Source organism: Ambystoma mexicanum, chromosome 2p (assembly GCF_040938575.1).
Source record: "Ambystoma mexicanum isolate Mex_15411 chromosome 2p, UKY_AmexF1_1, whole genome shotgun sequence".
NCBI classification, from domain to species: domain Eukaryota; kingdom Metazoa; phylum Chordata; class Amphibia; order Caudata; family Ambystomatidae; genus Ambystoma; species Ambystoma mexicanum.
This window is the reverse complement of record NC_090923.1, coordinates 712651608-712677029: the sequence shown is the minus strand read 5'-3', so window position 1 is coordinate 712677029 and position 25422 is coordinate 712651608. Positions and strand designations below refer to the sequence as shown.

Here is a 25422-nt window from a genome sequence, read left to right as displayed (position 1 = left end):
GGGACTCGGGAGGTAACCCTCCTGCTGCAAAGACTGGCCCTGTACTCAAAGACAAACCAGGAAGCACAGAGAGAAAATGAGGCGCTCTGTCAGAACAATGATAGGCTCCACAGGCAGGTAGCCATGAAAGACAGACTGATAGACTAGTAAGGCCTTGATTGAGGAATAGAAAGCTCAGGTTCTGGCATGGCAACAGGGAGCCGGGCTGATAGAGATGAGGTTCGCTGGGAAAGGGAAACACCTGAGCATAACCTCAGGAACCCTATTACCAGAACCCTTCGTTTCTCACAGTCCCTGGACTCTGCCACCCCCATTTCCACTGGCGCACATGAGCCCAGGGCCACGGGGATGGCAGATTACTATCCAGTCAGAAGTATGGGGCTCATAGACCAGTACCTCCCAGGAATGGATGGGCGGGCATCTGGTTATGGGGACCCAAGTACTGTGAAATTGAGTGGGGAACTCCAGGAGAGTAGTCCCACTAAGGGCATCTTGAAAACCTCTGCTCAGCTAGGACAGTTGGGTGGTACCCATCAAATCCTGGGAGCAAGGAGGAATCAGGAGGCTCCTCTGAGCGCCCCAGGACACAGGAGACTAGGTCCCCACATTCTGCCAGCCATTCCCAGGCTCGCAGAATCCGGGAGAACCTGGAAGACCAGACGGGCACCTCTGGGAGCAGTGCCTCTGAGTCAGAGGATGATTGGACCAGGTTTTCCCGAACCAAGAAGGCCAATAAGGCAAAAAGGCCTTGCTTAAGTGTTAGGGAGAATTCTCTCCTTAGGCTGAATTTCCTAACCTAGTTAGTCCCCCAGCAGCTTTGCTGGATTTCTGGAGTTTGTTTTTTTCTCCTGCCAAGAGTGAGACTCTTTTTCTCCCACTCTTGGACATGATTTATGGTGTTCCTTTGACTGTTAATGTGTTTTATGGGCTGTGGGGTCCTTTACTCCATAGGATCTCATGTGTTTTTACTATGTGTGTTACACAACACCCTGCGTGCAGTAACATAGGGGTGTCATAGTGACATCCCACCAGAGACTCCATACCCTGGGACTGACTACTGTCTCCCAGGGCATGTAAAGTCACCATTGGCTTTACTAGTCCCAAATTATTAACAGAAACCAGTACAAACCATCATATTGTGGACATACTGGTCGGGGCAATTCGATTGCCCTGGGGTCTGTTAGTCGAGGGGGCACGTCTCCGTCCCCCCTGATTGAGTTTTGGCTGGTGGCAGTGGAAACTACTTTTTATATTCGACCGCAAATATTTCCCTATGGGATTTTCCCATTGTTCGAGGCTACCAACTTTAATTATTTAATTCTCATAGCCTCGAACATACCGCCGGTTTGCCAGGACTCGATTCTAAAATGGCATTTGTGTTCTCTTCTGTGACTCCAACCCAAGTCGAGCCCTTTGTTCCACCTTTTGGCGGGCTTCTCCACAGAAGCCTCCAAAAGTGGTGCCACTCTGTCTGGGTACCACAGGGCGTGTGGGAGGGGGTTTAGGCACCCTGGACTGAGTTACCTTGGTAACTCAAGTCACACTCTTGTGTGATTGGCCCAAGTGGTGAGCTGGCTGGCTCACCACTTAGCATGTTTGATTGACAGCTAGGCTGAGTGAATGGGGGTATGCTGCATAAAAGCAGGGATTTGGGGACTGGAACTTCAGAAGTCGCCACAGGACCTGAGAATCCGACGAGGGAGAAGCTGAGCCGACCTACCACGACGACCCCACCGGTGGAGCCCTGAGGAACCGACTCACCACTTCCCGACGACAGAGAAGATCTCCAGGCTGGAGAGGCTTCTTCCCCTGACTGGTGGGCACAACCAGTTTACCTTCTTTTCTTCGCACCCCAGACCAGTTTGTGGTCGAACTGCCCGTGCCAAGCACCCCGGCAGCCGGATAGCCACTCACCACTGAACCGCGAATCAACGGACCGCTCCTTGTACCTGAGAAACTCTGCGGCTGGTTTCTTCCCTGACAGTGCAACGGACTCCTGTCTTCCTCCCCGACGAGATCTTCTCTTCCCCCGGACGAAGCACCGACTTGCATCCGCTGCCAGGAACAACTGCCCCCGCTGGAGTATTCTCACCACTTTAAGGTACCGTGTCCGCCAGGCCTCCCTTTCTAAAGATTGCTACAAGGTAATAATAACCCCTTGACCTTCTGGACTGGGCTGGCCGCCTTGACCTTCTAACTGGTCCCTTTCTTTGGTCCAACTCCTTTTTTTGAACTGTCACAAGACTTTTGTGCACTGCAACCGTGTGACCTTGGACACATTTCGTTTTGATCCTCTTAAAGCGGATCCGGCCTACTGACTCTGAATTCATGGTGTTACTTTGCCTTCCTCTCTTGTGTGTTCGTGAAAAAAGTGTTGGGATCTGTTTCAATTTATTCTCTGCTTTTCTCTCCCTTTTTAAAAACAAATTATTAGAGTGCCATCTACGTTAAGCGCTCACCGCTGTCTGAAAATAAGTGGGGCTTTACTTAAGACTTGTCTAATATTCTTTTACGGGAGTGTATATCTTTTAGTGACCGTGTTTTTGAATTGCTTACTATTAGTGCCTGTGTGTTTTTCTAGATGTGGTTTTAAATAAATAATTATATCTCTTTTAAACCAAGCCCTGGTCAGTGTTTACTTGTTCTACTGTGTTCTCTTGACCTATTGTGAATACTGTGTATACTGCCTAACTCTTCTTGAGGGAAGTCTGACTGCTCAGCCACAGCTACCAAGTGAATCTGTGTGGTACAGACTGCTACCAAGGGGGTTTACTGCCAAACACCTGTAGTCTTAAATCTTTTGTAGTGGTCCCAGAGGGAACTGCACAGGTTTCTGCCTAACATTAAGGACCCCTTAAAACAAATCAAGGCAATAAGAAGCGTCATCACGCCTTATCATAAGAACGCTAAGTATTCTGTTTGGGAGCACTTAGAGCTCTTTGAGCAGATGATGGAAACTTTCCATTTGAAAGACAGCAGTCGCTGCATTCAGTATGTGAAATGGACGTTCTCACCGGGGCTGGAGGACCAAAATCATTCAAGATGGTCCACCTATAGGGCGGCCATCTTGAAGCATTTTTCTGTACAAAGAAATCCCCCAGAGGCTTGCAAGACAGCCTACAACTTGCAATGTGGGGAGGATCAGGCCACACAAGAATTTGTGCAGGAACTAAAGCATGCCTTTGCGCAGACTACGAGAAGGGTGCGCACGGACAGCAAAGAATTTAATACTTTTTTCCATGCTCTACCAAAGTACATCATGACCCAGCTAGTGAGAGATTTTCATGAGAAAAGATCATTAGACTGGGTCATTGAACAGGCCATCCAAATCTATGGGGTGCAAAAGCCCATAGAAAACAAGAATGCTAAAAAAAGCCCCAAACCAACCAACACCCCTGCTGCTGCTAAGGTGGCAGAGGTAAAGATTGCCCCCATTTTGGATGTAGAGATGGGGGGCCTAAAATCCTGCCTGCACAGCAGAATAATCCCAAGCCCAGAAGGCCCTCGGGCCAGTCACAGACAGGGAGCCAAGGAGGTAGTCCCACAAATGGGATCCCTCACTCCCCTGACTATATAAATCCCCGCTACAAGGGGAACAGACCCATCCTGGGTTATGTGTGGACTCCTCCAGCCCAAGGGGGGGGATCCACCAAAGCAGCACCTAACCCAGGGAACTTCCCTCCTCACTTCCCCCAGGAGGACCGGAATTCCCCAAATCCTGGGCAGAACTTTTTCCCCAGGTACCCACAGAACTTCCAACCCCAGAACAATCCATCCTTCTTTCCCCACTTTCCTGAGCCCAGACAACCTAATCCAGGAGAGGGGAGGCCAAGGGTGGAGGGGTACCCAAATCTTCCAAACCCGTTATTACCAGAGAAGGGATAGCTACCCTTCCCGGGATCAGCCAAGGGGTGAAATAAGAACCCTGTATCAGCCTGAGCGGGTATCACAGCTAGAGCGTCGGGTCCAAAACATGGCACAGGATCTGGGTCGCATGCTGAGGGCTCAGCAGAACCCTCAGATGAGCATGCTGGCGCAGAATGCCCCAAACTCTGGACCTGGTGCTCCAGAAAAATGACCGGGGCAGCACCCCGACAACCCACCGGTTCCCAGGGAGGAGGCACAAGGGGAAGGGGGGTGTAAAGCCTTGGAGGAAGCTTCCTTCCCCACTTGTAAACAGCCCCTGGAAACCCAGGAACTGGAAACAAAATCTTCTGCCCCTGAAAGTCTGCCACCCAAGGAGCAGGGGGGGAGGGGGTAGGAGAAACAAAGAACCCAAACAGACCCATTTTGAGGAGGAGGTACAGATCTTCCAATTTGAAGGAGAGGGATCCTCAGAGGATCCTGGGAAAAGGATCTTCTCTTTCAGAGATGGGGGAACTCCTCCCAAAGAAAAATGGGTCCAAAGGGATTCAAATCCAAACTGTGTAGATGTGGGGACTGAGCTAGCGCCGCCCATCATCCAACCCCAGAACCAACAACATAAAAATCCCCTGGTTCAAACCCATCCTGGTGACTGCCTCCAAAAAGGTGGGGGGTGGGGCCCAGAACCAGGGGAACTCAAAACATCTCCCATCTCTAGTTGCCACCTTTTCTTGCAGATTCCCAAGACCCCCGACAGAATTCTGACCAAATTTCTTTTCTCTCAGTGTCCAAAACTAGAAAATTAACCCACCAGTTGTCCAAAAATGTGCATTATCTGTGCCCCTTAAGGAGAAGGAGGGAAGATTCTATGCCCCGGTACAAATACAGGGGCAGGGTACAATTTTGGCACTGGTGGACACTGGATCCCAAGCTATCCTTCTGTCCAAAAAGGCCTTTGATGAACTGAATTCAGGAAGGGGGGAGAATTACCACATTCCCCTCACCTCTCTTCCTGGACAACTTCAGAACTTGACGGGAAGGAAATTTCCGTCGAGGGGACTGCGGATTTGGACCTCAAAATTGGGCGACACAAGGTAAAGCACCCGGTCATAGTTGTGACTCTAGAGGGCACCCCTTGTTTACTAGGGAATGACGTCCTGCGAAGGTTGTCACCCCTAATAGATTGCGTAAACAAGGTCCTCTGGAACCAGACTAGCCGACCAATAAAGGTAAAACAGAGTGTCAACCATGTTAGTTTAAACGGCACCTGCCACATGGTTGAACAAAAATCTGACCAAGTAGAATTTCACTTTCAGAACAATCAAATTCCAGACGGGACAGTAATAGCAGTAGGACAACAGACTGGTGATGGGGGGATCCTCTCTATTTATGAAAATCAACCTTCCTTCCAGTTTAAGGTGGTATTCCACACTGGAAGGAAACACTCTGAAATTCTTTACCAATCCACAATCAGACATTCCCACTCCTATAGTCCAGAAAGATGAGAATACAGCTCATAGCCTGGCTGATATTCAGCAAATTGGAGAGCAGTTGGTCATCCCTGTTCAGTTAAATGAAGGGAAGGACTCTGTTCTCGCCCGAGTATGTGTGAACAACGGTAAGAGCTTCATCAGCGAAGCCATGTTCCGCCAACTCCCAAAAGATCCAGCCATTCCCACATTTAGACTGCTAGACAAATGGGAAATGGATCTGGAAACACCCAATTCCAAACATCTCCTGCCAAGCAGGTGTATGCTCAAAATCTCCATAGGCAACAAGTGCAAGACGTCACTGCCGCCTTTTACTTAGGCAGTGATATTCTCACTCGCTTTGCCATTAGTTTGGACCTAATAAACTTCAAAGCTTGGTCCCGATTAGCGGATAATCCCATGGGCTTTGATGACCAAGAGAAAGCATTTAGGTCAGCTCAATTGCTGCCTTATGCAGTTGAAATTCAGATTGGAGAGGAAGTCACCATCCCAGAAAGGACCCGACAATTCTCCCTGGAAGTGAAAGTTAAGAGGACAGAAATTGAAAAACCTTGATGCTTATATTCATCTAAATGCTTCTCTCCAACAGCAAGGGTTGGGGGTAAACCCAACACAACTACTCAACATAGAACATGACACCATTCCAAAAGAGGTGGATAACAGCGACTTAAAGAGTATCACTCTAGCCGCAGGCACCATTATTGGAATGGCGGTTGATGACCGACATTTTTCCATAGATTTAGGAAATGAACTGTTACGACCAATCCCCAAGGACTGTTTTGACAGTGACAGTGATGACAACACAACACAAGACAGGATCTTTACCCGGCATGGGGGAACTTCCTGGTGTACACTTCCTGCTCTTATGGTAAGGAAGATGTGACTTGGGACTTCAGGAGGGATGAGGTTATTTTCCAGGTCCATGAGGGCTGCCTTTCCCACCTGAAGCCACCAGTCCAAATCAGCACTTTGACCAGGGACTTCTCCACCCAGCTGGAGGAGGCCGCTGAGATAGCAAAACCAGACGTCTTTCCATGCTTCAGGCAGATGGTTGAAGAGAGAGTCAACCTAGCTGATGCCTTTGAGACTCTGGAGCAGAAGCAAAAGTTTAAACAAGTTTTCTGGGATTTTCAAGATCTCTTTGCGGTGGACTCATATGACTGTGGTCGCACCGACATCCACACAATAATTCCCACGGACCCTGGCATGACTCCAGTGTTTCTGAAGAAATATCGCTTGCCTCTCGCATCAATGGAGTCCCTTACTGAAATAATTGAGAACCTAGAGTCCCGTGGGATAATCCGTCCAGTCTACAGCACCTTCAATGATCTGGTGCTGGGGATATTGAAGCCAAACAGCCAGTGGCAACTCTGTGCCAACCTTAGGGAGCTCAACAAACGGGTCCATACTTCCCGATGGCCTCTTCCCTACATTGACCAAGGGCTGGCCCAGATCCAGGGGTCACAGGTATTCACTGCAATAGACCTAACCAATGGATACTGGACTGTACCTGTCAGTAGGGAGGACCAATACAAGCTGGCCTTTACCTTTAGGGGGCAGCAGTACACATGGATCCGGACTCCCTTCGGATACCTCAACTCCGGCAATGAATTTAACATTTTTCTACATAAGGCCATGCCCGACCTGGGTGAAAGGGGTAACCTGGGCTGTGTAGATGATGTCCTCCTTAAAAGCTCAACTGTCGAGGAACACATAGCGGAGATCCGTTATGTTCTGACACAGTTGAGGGATGCCGGAGCAAAACTTTCCTTTCAAAAGGCACAGTGGTGTAGAACCCGTTAACATTTCTTGGGGCATGAGATTACTCCTCAGGGTCTCTGTCCCCAGGAAAAGAAAGTGGAAGCACTCCAGAAACTGAAAGACCCCACAACTCTGCGGAAACTAAGGAGCCTCCTTGGACTGACTAATTACAGTAGAAAGTTCATTGAGGTCTACGCAGAGATCACAAGACCCCTGATTCATCTTTTGAAGGGGGGATCAAGTGGGAATGGGTCCAGAACAAGCCGAGGCAGTAAGACAACTCAAAAGAAGCCTCTCACAAGCGCCTTGTCTAGCTTACCCTGTCAGAAACAAGGAGTTCTTCTTGGAGACAGGGTTCTCTAGTACATGCTTGACTGCAGTATTATACCAAAAACATGACGAGGTCAATAAAGTAATCTCCAATGCGAGTAAAACTTTATCCTCTGTGGAGGAAAAATTCAACGATTGTGAGAAGGTACTCCTGGCAACGGTGTGGGCATTGAAGAATTACCGCCCGTTTATCCAGGGGGAACACATCATAATGGAGACTCCACACCAGCCTCTGCAATACCTCCAAAGTGACAGGATCTGGCCTGGAAATGTGAGTAATTCACGAATTACTCCTGGATTCTCTCAAGGCAAGGCTTTCCTGTGGAGGTCAGATATGGCCAAAACAAGAAGAGTCCCCTCACTCAAGGTCTGGCTGACTTGCATGATTGTGCCAGAGAAAACTGTCTCGAGGACGAGAGTCTAAAAATCAAGGACAACATGAAGGCATACCTCAATTCCCCACACAAAGTCTTTGAAGAAGACACGTGTGAGCGAATGCCCACTGTCTATGTGGATGGATGCTCTTACCAGGTTGACAAGAATGGGGAAAAAGAACCTGTGGCAAGCGTAGGGAATGCATTGGTGAATGAGTCCCCAGAACCCTCTGCTGGGTACAAGATTGGTCCCCGAAGCAGTCAAGTGGCAGAGTTGATGGCTGTGCATCAAGCCATTCTCACTGCTGTCCAACATCAACTCCATGAACTGGTCATAATAACAGATTCGGATTATGTACGGAACGGGTTCGTGGAGCACCTGGTTAATTGGAAAAACCAGCGGCATGTTGTGTGCTAATAACAAAACCTTGAAACATGGGAAGTTAATCCAAAATATTGATGATCTGGTCACCTCGAATGGGATGACCATCTACTGGAAAAAGATCAAGGGTCATTCTAAAGTAGAGGGACCAGACAAAACTGGAAATTACTTAGCTGATCAGCTGGCCAAAACCAAATCCATCCAAGGGGATCTAATTAAGATTGAGTCCCTATTGGGGGAAATCCAGGTCACTGCTATCACTAGGTCCCAGACAAATGCTCACAATGAACTCTCAGCTGCACAATGGAGTAAGGAGACCCCAGATGCTGATTTGATTACGGCTCAAAAAGGGGATCCAATAATTGGTAAATTTTATCAACACATTGAGGACCCTGAGAACTTTCCCCTGACGGATACCGATTACATAGGAAAAGAGGACCTCAGAGTGTTGATGAAATGTCCAAAAATGTTCTGAATCCAAGACGGTTTGTTGGTGAGGAAATCCCTAGCTGGCCATGATCAGTGGGCGGTTCCTACCTCATTCCGAAGCCTGATAAGTCTCGCCCATGATGCGGCCACAGCCGGTCATATGGGGTATCATACAACACTTGAAATCTTAAGAGAGGTTGCATACTGGCCACACATTGGGCAGGACCTCGACCAATACTTGAAGGGGTGTCTTGTGTGTGCACAATTTCATCCAACATCCCTCACCCACCGTGCGCCTCTCCAAAAAAGGGGGATGACACTGCCATGATCAGATTTGTGAGTCCACTTTATCGGGCCCGTGATTCGCTCCTCTAGGGGAAACTAGTACATGTTGACCGTGACATGCTTGTTTACTAAATGGGTGGAATGTCTCCCGGCCCCAAACTGCAAGGCAGAAACAGTAGCTGCCCTGATGATCAACCACATCTTTTTGCGTTTTGGACTACCCCAAAGGATCGAGTCAGACAGAGGTAGCCATTTCACCAGCGAAGTAATGACAAAGAAGTGGGAGATACTTGGGGTTAAAAGGAAGCTACACATTGCTTACCGGATAGCCTCTAGTGGTGTAGTCGAGAGATGCAACAGAACAATTGTGAGCATATTAAAAAAGTTTGTGGCAGATTCTGGGCCAAGTTGGGATATTCGATTACCTCTTGTCCTAATGGCCATCCGATCTACCCCTTCATCTGCAACCAAAATGTCACCGTTTGAGCTGATGACTGGATGCAGGATGGTGCTTCCCCAGCATCTGCTCTACAGAACCCAAGAGCAGACATTGTTCAATGCCTCCACAACTCATGAGTATGTTGAAAATCTAAGAAAACACCTTCAACATGCTTTTGCCTATGCTCAGCGAAATCTAGAGAGATCTGCAGACAGCATGAAGACCCACTATGATTTAGACTACTAGAAAAGAATACAATGTAGGAGACCGGGTCTATCTATGCAATTTCCAAAGGAACCAGGCCAAACAGTGCAAATTTTTGCCTACCTGGAGGGGTCCTTTTGCTGTTGTAGACAAAATCTCACCAGTCGCCTACAAAATCTGCATCCCCAAAGGCAGTTTGGCAGAAGGGGAAGATAAGTGGGTCCATATTAATCAACTAAAGTGCTGCCATTCTAGGCACACTCAGCAGCAACTGGATAGGTCTTCTGGAACCCCAGAGGGGGCCACTCAGATCCATAAAATTTCAACTCTAAATATTCCATATATAGCCTATAAAATACAATAATAAAAATGTGTTCTGATTCATCAAAATGTATGTGTCCGCCCCACTACATTAATAGTGGTGGGTAAATGTCTACGAATATGTTTTTGCTTTGTCATCCTAGGATTGATAAACCATGGAGACGGAAACCAAGCAGGGCTACCTGGGGACCGGGAGCAAAGATCCGAGGGGCCCAGAGTATCGCTCAATACTCGAATCAGGACTGGCTAGGAGAACCGATCGATCCACCCTGATGGAGGAAAAGATCAGGAACTTTGCCATTCGTGGAATCAGAAGCGATGAAACTGACATCCCAGTCTTGCGAATTCCCATTAATGGACGTGCAATGCCAAATCGCAAGACTGTTTCAACCCACTAGTCCAGGCCTGCAACATTACTGTGCATTGCTTGCATCAGGAACATCAGAATGGCTGCCGGAAAGCATGCTGCTCGCTAAAAATCACCCAAAAGTGCACAGTAAAAATCTGAAAAATAGGCCGCCATCCACTTTTGCCTATCTCAGTGGTAACACACTGCCAAAACCCATCATTTGGCTGCCCACAGAGCAAGGCTGATTGCAAAAGAAACAGAGCTGTGTGAAAATCCATTTTTCTTGGTTGTCAAAGTTGCAAAAATCGTGGCTCACAAACCACCCAAAAAGATCCAACCTCCTTGTTGGGTGGTGAATATCATTCTACTTCAAGAATCCACTTAAATATAATGTCAGCAGGAGTATATGTTATCGGAACAAAGTCCACTTTTGAAGATGGTTGCTGGGAAGCAATCTGTCAAAAATTGGTGCAATACCGTTACTCGCCTCTGTCAGACGCTGGCGATCTCTAAATCTGACAGGAGAAACTTGTGTCTCAAAAGCTAAATATGCCAAAGAAGGGACTTCCATCAAATGCAATATAGGGTGCCACACATTGATTTTCATGTTGAAAAAGACTGGAATTGAAGATATGTTTGCCTATTTTAAATTTGTAACTGTAATTTTTCACAAGGAACTATGTCAAAATTGACCATAAGGTAACCTGATTCAGCTAAAACTTCAAAGAGGCTTTCTTCCCCTGAGAACATACCACCCTGCTCCTTCCCACCAAAAGGAGAGGATATCGCATTGGCATGTTAATGAGAAGGGGAGGAGACTTCTATGTTGCTCTGGGAAAGAGACAATGGGTTCCTTGAACTGAATAGAAAAGGCTAATTCGGGTGTGACTGACACCAACTGCCTGCCATGAAGAAGACCATGTGACCCTCCAGCCCAGCCAGACCTTGGAGGCAGAGACAAACCGTTGTGTGGATTCAGAAAGCACTGGAAATATCTTTTTGAAAAAGACTTATAGCAAATTGTACTGAACTGATACAAATATGAAATGTATAGGTTGTTAAAATGAAAAATTCGCTCACAGTTTAAAATTAATCTGGAATCTGTACGACATTCAGAGACTGAACCACGAAAAAGTTCATATTCTAGCAATTGTGATTATGTTAGGAACATGAAAAATTACAGGAATATGCCCAGATGGTATGTGCATGTATGTGTAAAAAATTGTACAGATCCGAAAATGTGTAACCAACCAAAGCGTGAAAAACTGTCATTTATGAACCAAAACTCGTAGGAAGATTTGGACAGAAACGTACCTTAGTCAATCTGTCATGTAATTATGTATTAACAAGTTGTGCATATTGGAAATATGTTTTTGGGAAAAATAGATTTTCTAAGTAAAAGCAAAGGGGAGGGATTTTTTCTGGACCCTAAAAACAGTGTCACTCTGACACATGACACCTCATGACACACTGTTCCTTTCTCAAATCAGGAGAGAGGGAATTCTCTGACCTATCAGATCCTTAGAGGGTTGGGCATTGTGAAATAAGCCTCCCCACCCCTTTGGAAAATGGATAAATAGGGACTGCTGAGGACAGGCAGGACACACACTTTCACTCATCACTGATCCACCGGCGAAGCGCTCTGCAGGAAGAACCCATCTCTAGAACCAGACTCCAGAACTCTGAAGCAGAGGCCTAACCCAAAAAGCTGAACCCTTTGCAGCAGGCCTTTAAAATCTTGCAACCTGATTTAACCCATAAACTTCCACGGGGCCTAACCTAACTCATTCAATAGCCTGGCTGAGCTGTTTTGCTGCTTCTGGCCAAAACCGGTGCTAGAACCCAAGATCCAGATCAGTCCAGCAGAGCTGTAACCCAGAACCTGTCCGATCCAGTCCAAGAGGCCGCACAGAGACCAGAGTGCTGAGAGCAGAACCAAGTGCCTGAGACCTGTCCGGTGGCGAGCGAATCCCAGCCAAACCCATGACTAGATCTTTGACGGGTCCATTTTAAACCAGAGTGGTGAGTATTTAGCGTAGAACTGTCCATAAATTACTGTCAGATTTTCCTACCGATAGGATTTTCTGACAGATAGCAAAAAGTGACATTACACTGGTCCTGTCCGGTCGGTCTCAACGCCGCACAGCTTTCTCCAGAGCTCCAATCGTCCACGGGCGCAGGTACCTAAGCCAGGGGGGACTTCACTGCATGGTAGGGGGATTACATTATAAAATAAAGCTATATAATTCATGGGTTTTAGATGTCATGCAAGAGAGCGTACAGAAGGCATGTCTGCATTGGGGGACACCTTCCTATGCCCCCGGCAGGAATACATTTTTGGTACTGATTCTTCTTCGGGGATTGATTTTATACTTGCATTGATGAGTGACTGGGAACTCGTAGAGGAGTTTACAGTCATTGACTGCAGAGAAAGTGATCACAAACCCTCTTGCTATTAACAAGATTAAATGGTGGATTTTATGAAATGCATGTGTCAGCTGTACCAATCACGATTACAGGGAATGTCAGGCATGTCATTAAATAGGATAAACTTGAGGCGGCAGGGCTCAAACCTAGTATTTATTAAAGGGCTTTGGTAAACATCTAGAGCATTTGTGGTAGGGATTTAAGTAGTAAAGAGATCCTGGTTGAGTTTGATTGCCTGGTTGCTGATATAAGCCCCTTTTTTACAAGATTTGCGAATGAAATAAAATGGAAAGGCGTGGCAAAGAACACCTGGTTCGATGAGTGCAGGATGGCAAAGAGACATCTGTCACAATGTCTTGTAGTTGAAGGCCCAGTGAATAAAGAGGAGCTACGCTCCGGTAGAATTAACTACAAGAACATAACTCGGGAGAAAAAGGAAGAAAGTTACATGGGGCAATCTTTTAGAGGCTGCTACTGGGGGAGATGCCAAGACATTTTGGGCCCTAGTTTCTGACGAGAAGGGGACCAACGCAAATGTGCTTCAATGTCATATCCCACCTGAGGATTGTTTCAACCTTTTTTGAGGGTTATATCAACACTGTGCAGTTACAGAATGTGAGAACGATAAGGGGTTGTTGGGAACATGTACGCTACTGAATAATATGGCCCAACTATGACGATTACACTGGCAGAGGTCAAGTGTGCAATCTTGAAATCCAAGAGTCAGAAAGCACCGGGCCCAGATAGCATTCCAGTTGACCTGGTGAAAGATGAGCCAGACATTTGGGCACCCATTTTAGTGAAATTGTTCCAATCGATGGTCAAACTTAACAAAGTACCTGATTCATGGTGAACCGCCGAAATAGTGCTGATATACACAAAAATGTAGGAGGGTGAAGCCTGGTAATTACAGGCCTATCTCCCTACTTGATGCCACCAGATAAATCTTCGATATGTGGGTGACCTCAAGGAAACATATTTCTCATCTCCAGGCTGGGTTCTAGCGAGGGACAAGCACTATCGACCAATGCTTTTGCCTGTCCCTTGTTATACAAAAATACACACTACTGAAGATGAGGGTATACACTGTCTTTTTAGACTTACAGACTGCTTTCGATAGTATTTCCAAAAGACCAGCTGTGACAGGTTATATTGAAGTGGGGGGTGCCTCTTCAACTGGTAGTAGTTATGAGCCAGCTTTATCTTAATAATACAGCGCTGGTAGGGGGTGTCCTGGAGAAGTGACAAACCCGTTTAGGGTAGAAAGGGGCATACAGCAAGGCTTTTTAACAAGATCATTTTGTATCTGCCAATGAAATCTCAGGAGGATAGGCTTGAAAGCCCCCACCCCCCACCCCCTAAGCTAGGCACTGACATTTTTCCAGCATTATTTTTTGCCGATGGTGCTGTGCTTTTGGCAACATCACCTATGGGGATCAGGCTCTACCTGGAATGTTTAATCGCCAAATGCTCTCAACTAGGCTTGACTCTAAACAAGAGCAAGCCTAAAGGCCTGGTTTTTAGACCCAACCGATCCAACTACTGTGCATGCCCTATTGAGCAAGTCACCTATTACGATTACCTGGGAATTGGATTCGAAGATACCAGTATATGGTCCGCACAGGTAGATGAATCGCAGGTTATCTTGGAAAAACAGTGATGGGCCTTGGTGAAAGAGCAGTGTCATTAATATTTACAAAATACAGACTGCTTTGGCATCTCTTTATGGAGCCAAATTGTGGGGGCACGCTAACTGCTAGAAATTGGGGACTGTGGAGAACACGTTTAAAAAAAATGTTAAGGCTCCCAAAAGGTTTTCCAAATGCACCTTTGTTAATGGAATGTGGCCTGGAATTGATTGTTAAACAGATAGTTTGGAAACCTGTATTTTATTGGATTTGGTTATGGGCGATGCCAGAGCTTGACAAATAAAGAGTGGCTCTTATTAACTTAGTTTTCCCGGGAGGGCCCTCGATCCCATGGGTGAAACATGTAAAGTACCAGCTGATTGTCCTAGGCCTTTGTGATAATTGGCTAACGTGAAAGAATTTACCACGCTGTATTAAAGAAAAGGTGAAACTTGCTGTTAAACAGAACAGGCATGAATTTCTTATAAGCTTGTCAATCAACTGTATCAATTAATGACACATTTTGTAGCAAGATGTATTCATCGAGCCTGGCCATGAAGAAATTCCTTGATTAAGCCACTAAACAATGTTTGAGTACAATTTAAATTTTAGAGATATACTGTTTGTATTGCTTTGTTTATTTTGTATAGAAAATTCTTGTGATTTATCATGGAAATTGTACCCTGGACGTCCTGTATAATTTGTTGTTTTATGTTGTATTTTGTTTGCTAAAGGCATAATGCTGAAGAAAGCAAATGAAAAAAGAAATTATAATAATCTTTGTTATGGTCATAGTGCCTGGCAGGATAGTGAAGATAGTGAACGAGGTAGGCTTTGAACACAGTGAGCATTGTGGAAAAGACCTGGGAAAGAGAGACATATCCCCTAGTGTTTGTGGACATTGTAAAAGGGATCTAGAGGCCAGTTAATTTTTGGCTATCATCGTGAAGTAAGAAGCCATTCTTCTTAATCAAGACCACCTACCCTTTTCTTTAATTGTGTATATAGTGTAAGAGTCGGAAATAGGTTTTGGTCACAGGATGGTGGACTCTTGCTTTAGACTTACATCCTGAGACACTCCTTAGCATTATTTGAGGCAAGGAAACCCCTCTTGGAACTAGGGTCAGACAGGGTTTTCTCTTTTATTTTACTACTAATAAAGGTTTATAGCCAGAAACATGCCTCCTGTGTGCTGATATCCTCCTTCCACACCCTTACACATCCTACAGTTCCACTCTACCACAAAGGATATTGAGCATGCACCCATCTTGCGCAATGAATAACACTGATACTGTGTCATCCCAGCTTAAAGAATTAGGAGTGTTCATGTCCTGCCCCCACCCTAACTGAGAGACCTGATTAGTCTACATTTCAGACTACGGTTTACACAATGATCCTGCTTCTTTTCAGCCTTCATTCTACCTAATAAAGGAGGTACTCTTAATGTTCTGTTCCAGTACCTCCGCTTTCCCAACAAGATGCGTTCAAATAGTCAGTCTTTTCTCCATTAAAATTTTATTTTAACAGACAACACATCAATGTTTCATGGCCCATTTGGAGGCACTTCTATTGTTCCCCTGCTGCCCTGTTCAATGAGGGGTATTGATATCGCTTCATACCATACCACTCCCAACCCAATGAGAGGTGCATATAGTGCTTCCTTCAAAAATTCCAATGATTAGTAGGGACAAATCTTGTGCATGCCCCCTGCCATATGATGGCCTGCGATACTGCTTCATTCTAGCTCTCAACCAAACCAGTGAGTTTTACTTAAAACGCTCCCTTCAAGCCATCATCCTCCCCAAAAAGGGGGCAGTGATACCAATTATTTGCATCCACTTGCTTGCCCTGTGATGGGTACTGATCCTGGCCATACGTTAATGAGTATAAGAGCCAGTAGTTTAGAATGTGGTGCCATCGTTTAATTGTCTGTGCTTTTGTATATTGTGAAAAATAAACCAGCAAAAACCTTCTGGAATAGTGCCAAAATAATGTTCTTGATTTGTATGTGCTAAAAATGGTAGGGTAATTGCTTAATTTCTTTTCTGTACTGTGCCAGGTTTGGGGGAAGTGGGTAACCTGTAGCACTCCTCCCACCCATTTCCCAAACCACCACCAGCCTACATATACTTATTTGAGGTTCCCAAATGTAATACACCCCTAAAATACACACATACAAAGAGTTTTGATCCTTAAAGTGTTTTGATATCACATAGAGCCACATTTATCAATTTCTGTCCTATGATCAATTGCTTCTTCCTAACTTCTTCAGTTTGCCACTTGATGGTGTTCATGCTTCTTTTTCTTCATTCCATTCTATTTCCAGAGCATGTCATCCCTCACGAGGAGCGCTGTGCTGTCCTGTGCAGTGATGCCTTTGACCGTCTTTTGACCACCTTGCTGGAGTATAAAAGCTGCAAGAGTAGCCTAGCGGCATTCATAATGGGGCGTGGTAAGGATCATTCTTCTGAAGTTTAGTGGTGGGGAGTGAGTGTGTAACATTGGCCACTTCTAAGATCACACAATATATTGATTTGACCAGGCCTCACTTTGGTAAGCAGCACCTTTGGTTCTCTGGCCCCATGATTTTAATATCTTCTGGTCGACCATCTGTAAATGACATGCTGGGTCAAAAGCCTATCTGTATTTTCTCTTGCATCGAGAATAACCCAAGGTGCTTCACTGCTAAGACTTAGTTTCCTAGTCTGAAGTGCCCAATGGAACTTACTTCACCTCTCGCGATACAGTGGGGCTTTTAGGCTGAGGTTTTCTGAGATATTCTCTGTAAAGTGTCCCAGATGCCTAAATTCACCTCTGCTCTAAGCTTGGAGGCACCCCCGGGAAGAGTACGAGCAGTGACTTTGGGCTGATAAGATCTTATCCATTTTCGTCCTGTGAAGCATTATGAAGCAAGACACAGACAACATATTCAAAGCAAAACAAAATGGTTTATTAAATCAAATGTCAGGATGGTAGAAGGCCTAACTTGTCCTAGGCTAATGTGAGATTTCCCAACCTGAACGAAACTAAGATAAATCGGAGTCAAAGAGTTCAACTTAAAATTCTGCCTGTGACCAAAACCTATCCTTTCCCTCACAACTAATGCTAAATATTTAGGGGTGTCGATAATAAAAGAAATGTTGATTAACGCAAAGTGCTGAGATTCTTCCAGCTCTTAGCTTCCCCAAGTTCAAGAAAGTTCTACAAAAGTCTTGTGATTACCTTTCCCAAGTTCAAAACATTTCCACAAATCCTTGAGGTTTCCTTCCCCAAGTTCCAGGCAACACAGTTCAACTGAAAAAGGGTCTTGAGGCACGGCCCTCAAGACAGCATTTGCAGTTAATCAAATCTCAGGTTTCCTTTCTCCAAGATTTCAACGTAGCAACTGATATTTGTTTGTCTTTCAAAGTTCAACCCAAATGTAGGTCCACTTGACCCTCCTTCTGTTTTGCATTACGAGTTCACTCTCAGTGCTTCTTCTTGGTGTATTTCATAATGTCTTTGATGTTCACAATTTAGGACTAACTGGTTTAGGCGCAGTTATCAGACCACACGGTCCACCCATCACAGGTCGCACAACCAGGAACCCTAGGATCTCCAACAACCACAGGTTCTTCTGTACTTGTCCCTGTGTACAGATTCACATTCACTTAGCTTCTCTCTGTCGGCCTCATCGGTCTCTGTGCAGTTTCATTCACTCCTGGCTTCTCCTGGTTAGCCTCTTCGCTTTGCCATAACGTGTCATATACTTCTTGCTAGTCTTTGGCATTGCTGTACTGTATTCTCATTCATAAAGTTCACTTTGTGGTAGTATTTTTTCATGCCCCATCTTTCTGTTGCATTCTTTCACACTTGCCATCTTTTCCGTATGTTACTTTCAAGATGCGCACTTTCCCTTTTGGCTTTCATCTGCTATGAGCTTTGCCCATAAAGTTGTATTCAGTTCTGTATTCAATAAGCTTACTTTTGCTGGTTTTCAAGTTTTCATTCTGTTCGGTATTCAATATACGTAATTTAGCTTTGTTTCAAAATTTCATTCAGTTCAGTATTCGCTTAGATTTGTTTCAAGTTTTCATTAATTCCGGGATTCAATATAGCTCAAACAGTATTTAATTGCCTGTGGCTAGCCCTCTAGGAGCACCCCAGTGTTGAGTGACTTTCCCCGACAATCACCAGTCCTCTGCGTTTCCTCTCCGGTGGCTTTGCTTCTTCCTTTCTGCCACTCAGGTCGGCGGCTGGCCTCTGCAAGCCCTGCTCGCACTCTGGATGCTGTCCACCTCGGAACTCTTGGCTCTGAAACCTCGGAACGGATGCAGACGGTGTCCTTTCTTCTTTCTTCCTCGCTCGCAGCTCCGGCTGTTCTCTCTCTCTCCAATACGGAGGCTCCCACACCTGTGGCAGCTTAACAGCCCAGCTCCCCCTGGACTCCGCAGGTCCTCTGGGACTTCGGCTGGCGTCCACTCGGGTCTCACCACGGCTACCTCCTCACCAGAAGGGTCTCCAGCAGGTCTCTCCCGAACAGGCATCCCTGTTGCTCCCCTTGCTGCAAGGGCACCCACAGGCAGAACTCGTAGTATGGCGGTACAGTAGCAATGGTGCTGGTAGCGATTCCGGCGCCGTTGTTGCCTTACCGCCATACTTGTAATGAGGCCCAATATGTTGCTTTGGCTGGAGATGAAAGGGTGCGCTCTCTCTTTATCCTTGAAACAGCAGTCTTGGGTTAGGTTCTCTGCTCTAGAGCATTGAATTTGAGTGCCACTATGGTCATATGTGCTTAAACTGCCAGCAGGTTTATCTGAAGCCAACCTAGCAGAAATGGCAAACAATTTACTTTCTCCTATATTTTAATTGTATCGCGCTCGTACACAAGTGTGTGTGTGAGCGCGACGAGGCAAGGGAGGGGACAAGGGAGATCAAAACGACGATCTTACTAGGCCCAGTGACATTGAGGACGTGTAGGTGCATGGGAGAGGCAAAGGGGAACATGCATGGGAGGTGGGGAGAAAGTGGAAAAAGCTGTGCAAAGAAAATTAAAATAATAGATAAATAAGTAAAAAAGCAAAAAACAGTGGTAGTGCAGCCAGCAAGTGGCAAGTGCTAGATTTAAGGCAGCAGACAGGGTGTGTCTGATAAGTGCAGACAAAAAGAGGGGGGAGACTTTAGAGTTACAGATACAGACCCCAGTGCAAGCGATTGCTGGTAGGCAGTACGGGCGGGTGGCAGGGAGAGCAGGTACCTGGGCCCGAAAGTCTGAGGGTAACCAGGTGCTCAATGCTGAGACAGAACAGATCAGCAGCGGAGAAGAGGAGCGAAGGCAGAAGCAAAGAGGAAAGTGTTGAGGTGCGTCTGGAACCGGAGGCGGTTCTCTTCAAGTTTCACAGTGACTGGGAGACTGTTTCAGAGGGAGGCCCCGGCCGAAGACGGAGATCTACCCCCAACTCCTTTCTTTGAAAAACGACCGACCCTGAGGGAGTTAGAGGTGGAGGAACGAAGAGCTCGGGAGGGAAGTTATTTACGGAGAAACAGCCTAAGGTATTTTGGACAGTATATAGTGTCTGAATGCACAAGCAGATTCCTGCTCATTTCGTTGATTGCGACTGCATTAAAGAGGTGGAGGAACCCCACATCCTGTCTAATGTGGGGGTGTATTCCTGGCATTAAATGTGCAAAAAAAAAGTTACCAACTTGCCTGTAACACTGTACATCTGTATTCTGTAATTGCCTTGAAAAAGCTTGCTCTGAGCAAAATATGTTGAAACGGTTACTAGGTTAAAGGAGAGATTCACTCAGGAGTGTTAATCAACCAATTGAGAAGACCTCTATTTTTGACCATATATCTGACAGCAGCAGCAAATGCTATGCTATGCCCATTGTCAATACATTAATGTACACCATAGCCAAACATCCTCTGATCATCTACGAAATCACGTTTGTGCTTGCAAATTACAGAAGACCGTGTGATGAATCCAGTGAAGACATCACGGATTCCCCGGCAGTGATCTCGACCCATGTGGCCAGGGGAAAGTATCCTCTACCTGATTGTGACCCCTGGGGGCGGTTTTGTGAGGGAAGATCACATGGGAGGAGACAACTACAGAGTGGATGTCATTACTTCACTGGCCGAGGTGCAGTATCTTCCCACCCTTTCCCTTGAGGAAGATCCCCTTATACCCAAGACCCTTTTTTTATGAGGAAGACCCTGTGATGCCCCAGACCCTCATGGCATACTGTAGATACGTGTTCCCACTGGTGGCAGAAGTGAAGTCTCTTCATATTTTTATGGTCAAACACACAGCCATGACACCAACTCACACTGCTCAAACATAACACCTTTTTCTTCTAAAATTCCTTGTTGTAAAACCAGTAAACTGAGCTATTCCAAAGCTGTGTGTTTAACAACATCTAGGAACTTCAAATCCCCAAATGTTTTAAGTACTGTGATGAGGAGGATGCAAGAGTTTTAACCATGTACCTATGCCTTGAACTTCAATGAGCAGTCTAGTTGTTTTTTTCCAAAGCACCTGAACAGCAGGACATTTAAACCTGACAACCGCACTATACGAAAAGGCAGTGAAGGAGAAGTCGTTGGCTCCTGTTCAAGAGCTCACGAACGCAAAGAGTATGTACCGGCGGGGCAGAGCAGAAGAGAGTGCCACAAGAAAGAATCGGAGTCAGAGACGCTGGGAACCGCAAGGAAGGTCCTGGGTGCCCCATTGCATATATAACAAAGGGAAGCAGACCAACAACCCCAGAGCCGCGAGGGAGGCCAGAAGAATGTCTACAGCCTCCAAAAAAACATCCCGCCTCAGAAGCACAAACCTGACCGGGGATGATGGAGAAAGCCGTTAAGTCTACCCGTGGCCAGTGGAGACCCCAGTGGCGTTCCAGCGACCGCACCAACAGCAATTTAAACATTGTAACTTTGTGAATATGACAAAGGGCTTATTTGAATACCACCAATCAGAAAGGTAAACCACAATGAACTGTGAATATCTGGAATGTAAATGTGTGGGGCTATACTTCAAGAAACCTTACCACAAGTCTATATGTCAACCCGAGGGCTATACCTGTAACATTTATTTATGATACAAAGAAGCGTTTGAGAAGTCCTGGTAAAGCCAATTTCCAGTCTAGCCAAGTACATGTGATCATTTTATTAAGATATCTATTTGTCACACTAGAATTTTAACATCTATAGTTCTTGCACTTGCCACTTTAAAATCCACAGGTGGTTGATGTGTAGGTCTTTGCTTATCAAAAATGGTATTTGGCATTTTGCACATAGTTTTTTTTTATTTTTTAAAGAAATTTATTAAATTTATACAAACCAACAAAACAAAAAAAAATACAACCAAACACGCAGTGCAATTCTCAACCAATACATGAACATCAATCAGTCTTTGACCACTGCCCCCGCAACCCCCCCCACCCCATTACGAGCCTGTTTGTCCTCCACACTCCTTATCCGCTGCATGAGGCAGGGTATCGCTTTCCTCGGATTCCGCTGGATCCAATGTTGTTCCAAATAGTTCAGCTATTAATGATTTCCATGCATTCAGGGTACCCACTTCTTCCTCCCCATACATGCTACTTGCCTCCTGCCATACCACAGTTTCAGCCTCTGCCCATTTCTGCAATTCCCTCCACCACACCTTCACCCGTGGTCCATGACACTTTTTTCATCCCATAGCAATCCTCCACTTTGCAAGCACATATGCCAAGTCTTTCAATTTCCCAACATGTTTAAGCTTCCGTGACCTGGGAAACCCTCCCAGCAGGCGGGCCCAGGCCGGGTCTATGACGAGCGTGACCCCTTTTCCAGCTAGTTTTTGTGCCACTCCTCTCCAGAAACACTCGATTACTGGGCATGACCAAAACATATGTCATGTCAGCGTTCTCCACGTCGCACTTAGGGCATGCCTGTCTCCCAGCATTTCTAAACTTAGATATCCTCGGAGGGGTCATATATGCTCTATGCGTTACATACAGTTGAATTTGCATCAATCGGGCATTCCTTGATACTTTCTTATGGTATCCCAGGGCACGCTCCCACATCCCATCATCCATCTGGGCTCCCACCTCCGCTTCCCAATCCAATCTCAAATGCGTCAATTCTTTCCCAACCTTAGTCATTACCATTACATACAATCTCAAAATCTCATGCCCTCCCTCCGCTATGTCATATATCGTTCCCATAATGGCGTCTGGTTCTTCCGCCAATACTGTCTCAGGCCACATTTTCTGAATTTTCTGCACCAACCTGTGATACGTAACATATTGGCCCCCATTCAATCCCGCCTCTTCCCCTAGTCCTTCAAAATCCTTGATGGTCCCCTCTTGCCAGATATCCCCTAACGTTACCAGCCCGACCGACTCCCAGTAGGATCTGACAATCACCCTTAGTTGCTTGTCACCCCCTGCCAAAGCAACCAGCGGTACTTGTGGGGAAAACGGAAGCGGGTCCCCCATCATCCGGCATGCTCGGCGCCACATTTTCCACCCTAGCATCATCATCCCCGGGCACTCCTTCATTTCTGACTCAGGCAACCAGATCATTTCCTTCAAGTAGAACGGGGTACAGTCTCGCCCAAACAACCTAAATTCAGGGGTCGTTTCATCGGAGAGCCATGTGGCCACATATTGTAATTGACCCGCTACATAATAAACCTTAAAATTAGGCAGTTTGATCCCCCCTTTCTCATGGAAATTCTGCAACTTCCATAGCGCCACTCTGTTCCGGGTGCCATGCCACAGGAAGTCTCTACACAGTCCGTTCAGTTTAACAAAAAACCTCTTGGGAATCATATATAGAATATTACTGAAATAATGCAGAAGCCTAGGCAGGACCACCATCTTAAGCATCGCCCCTCGTCCCATCATTGCTAAGGGCAGCTTCTCCCAAAACTTCATAGATTTACGGACTTTTTCAATAGCTATCTCAGTATTATGTCTATGTTCCTCTTCTGCCGTATGATACACATCTATTCCAAGATAGTGGAAGGAACTAACTGTCCATGGTATTGACAACACTGGTAATCTTTCTACAAATACTACCACAAAGTGAACTTTATGAATGAGAATACAGTACAGCAATGCCAAAGACAGTACAGGGGTTCCCTTATAACTACCCAACGGGAATATGCTAGATTTTTGGGGATTCACTGCTATGCCGGACAGCCCCGCATGCCTCTCCATCACCTCCAGAATATACTGAAGATTTTCTTCTGGGTTTCTCAAATATAATAACAAATCGTCCGCATATAGGGATACCAGGAGTCTTTCCCCCTACCTCAATACCTATCATGTCATATTGTTGCTTGAGGTATATCGCCAGGGGCTCCAGAGCCAAAATGTACAACATCGGGGACCAGGGGCACCCCTGTCTAGTGCCCCTACTAAGTTGCCATCTCTCAGATGTCACCGCTCCCGTTCGAACCCTGGCTAGCGGCTCACTATACAGCATCTTCGCCCACCTGATATAGCCCGGCCCCACCCCATAGTCCCTCAGGGCCGCCAACAGCCACGGCCACCTAACCGAGTCGAAAGCTTTTACAGCGTCTAAAGACACAACCGCCATTTCCCCTCCATTGTTACACCCCCATTCTACCACCCGATGGAGTCGCCGGTAGTTGTGAGTTATATTCCTGTTCGGGACATAGCCCGTTTGGTCTGAATGTATTAATTTACTAATTACTTTCCGCAATCTGTTTGCCAGGACAGCTGTCAATATCTAGCCGTCCTGGTTCAGCATCGATAATGGCCTGTATGAGCCCCAGCTATGCCCTGGTTTATTAGGTTTGGGGAGCGGTATTATGATCGCTTCTCTGAGCGACTCAGGCAACCGTCCCACTTCAAACGCCTCATTAAGCCTTTCTAGCAGTGGGGGGAGTTCTTCCTCTCTATATGCTTTATAAAATACACTAGGGAACGCATCCGCTCCTGGGGTCTTACTGGTAGGCAGCTGCCTAACAACCTCCTCCAACTCCTCCAAAGTAATCGGTGCATCAAGCTCTTCTTTCTTCTGCACTGATCTTGGGCAATCTTATACCCTCCAAAGTTTCACATATCTCGTCCTGGCTGCCCCCCTCCCACCACCCTGTCCTCATACAGTACCCTGTAATAATCCGCAAATTCCCTATTGACTCCCTCTTGGGTGTCTGCTACCTCTCCATCTTCTCTGGTTATTGTCCTAATCGGGGGCCTAGGGGCTTCACTCTTGTACAGCCACGCTAAGAGGAGGCCCGTTTCATCCCCACCCGCATGCTGTCTCTCAACATACTTTTTATAATTCAGGTTGCAGAGCTTATCCTAGTGTTCCGCGCACTGCTGCTGTAGTTTAAGCACTAGCTCCATATCGACATTCCCCTTTCTTAATTCTCTTTCTAGTTCATCTTCTGTTTTTTGTAGGTCAGCCAGGACCCCACCCTGCAGTGCTTTTGATTTAGCAATGGCAATCCCCCGCATCACCACCTTGAAGGCCTCCCATAGTGTGCCCGCCGAGTCAACACTGCCTGTATTCACCTCGAAATAATTGATATTCTCATCTCTGATATCCTCTCTAAAAACCGGATCTTTGAGCGCCTCTGCACGGAGGCGCCATGTCGGAATCCACGCCCTAGGGCGGCAATATTGCCACCCCAGGACCAGGGGCAAGTGATCCGAGAGGACCCTCGCTTTATATTCTACTTGCGTAATCTCTACCACTACATCTGGCGTGGCAAAAATATAATCAAGTCTCGTGTGCAGCTGCTGCGGGGCTGAGTAGTGCAAATATTGCTTCTCCCCAGGATGATTTGTTCTCTACACATCCACCAACCCAAAGTCGTCTAGTAGCGTCTGCAATGCTTTAGCTGCTGGGGCGGGCCTGTTAATCTTGTCATTAGATCTATCTACCTTGGGGTCCAGTACACAATTGAAATCCCCTCCCCAAATCACCGCACTACCTACACACCTACATAGGTTGGTGCACAGGGTCCTGAAATACGCCGCCGTGTTCTGATTAGGGGCATACGTGTTAACAATGCACACCTCTTTATTCTCTACCACCCCTTTCATTATATCCATCCGCCCCTCAGTGTCTACCACTTCCTGTGTCAGCTGGTACGGGACGTGCAGCGCCACCCAGGCCAGTACTCCCCT

The 25422-nt window shown here is 46.3% G+C and overlaps 1 protein-coding gene across 1 annotated transcript in view; it reads left to right on the top strand.

Moving 5' to 3' along the window:
- The window catches only part of LOC138566703 (adenosine deaminase domain-containing protein 2-like), a 1803535-nt gene that overhangs the window by 891769 nt on the left and 886344 nt on the right, over window positions 1–25422 (top strand). Inside the window, exon 6 of the mRNA XM_069644294.1 lies at window positions 16610–16735. Within this exon, the coding sequence (XP_069500395.1) occupies window positions 16610–16735 (126 nt within the window). The remainder of the gene's footprint in view (window positions 1–16609; window positions 16736–25422) is intronic.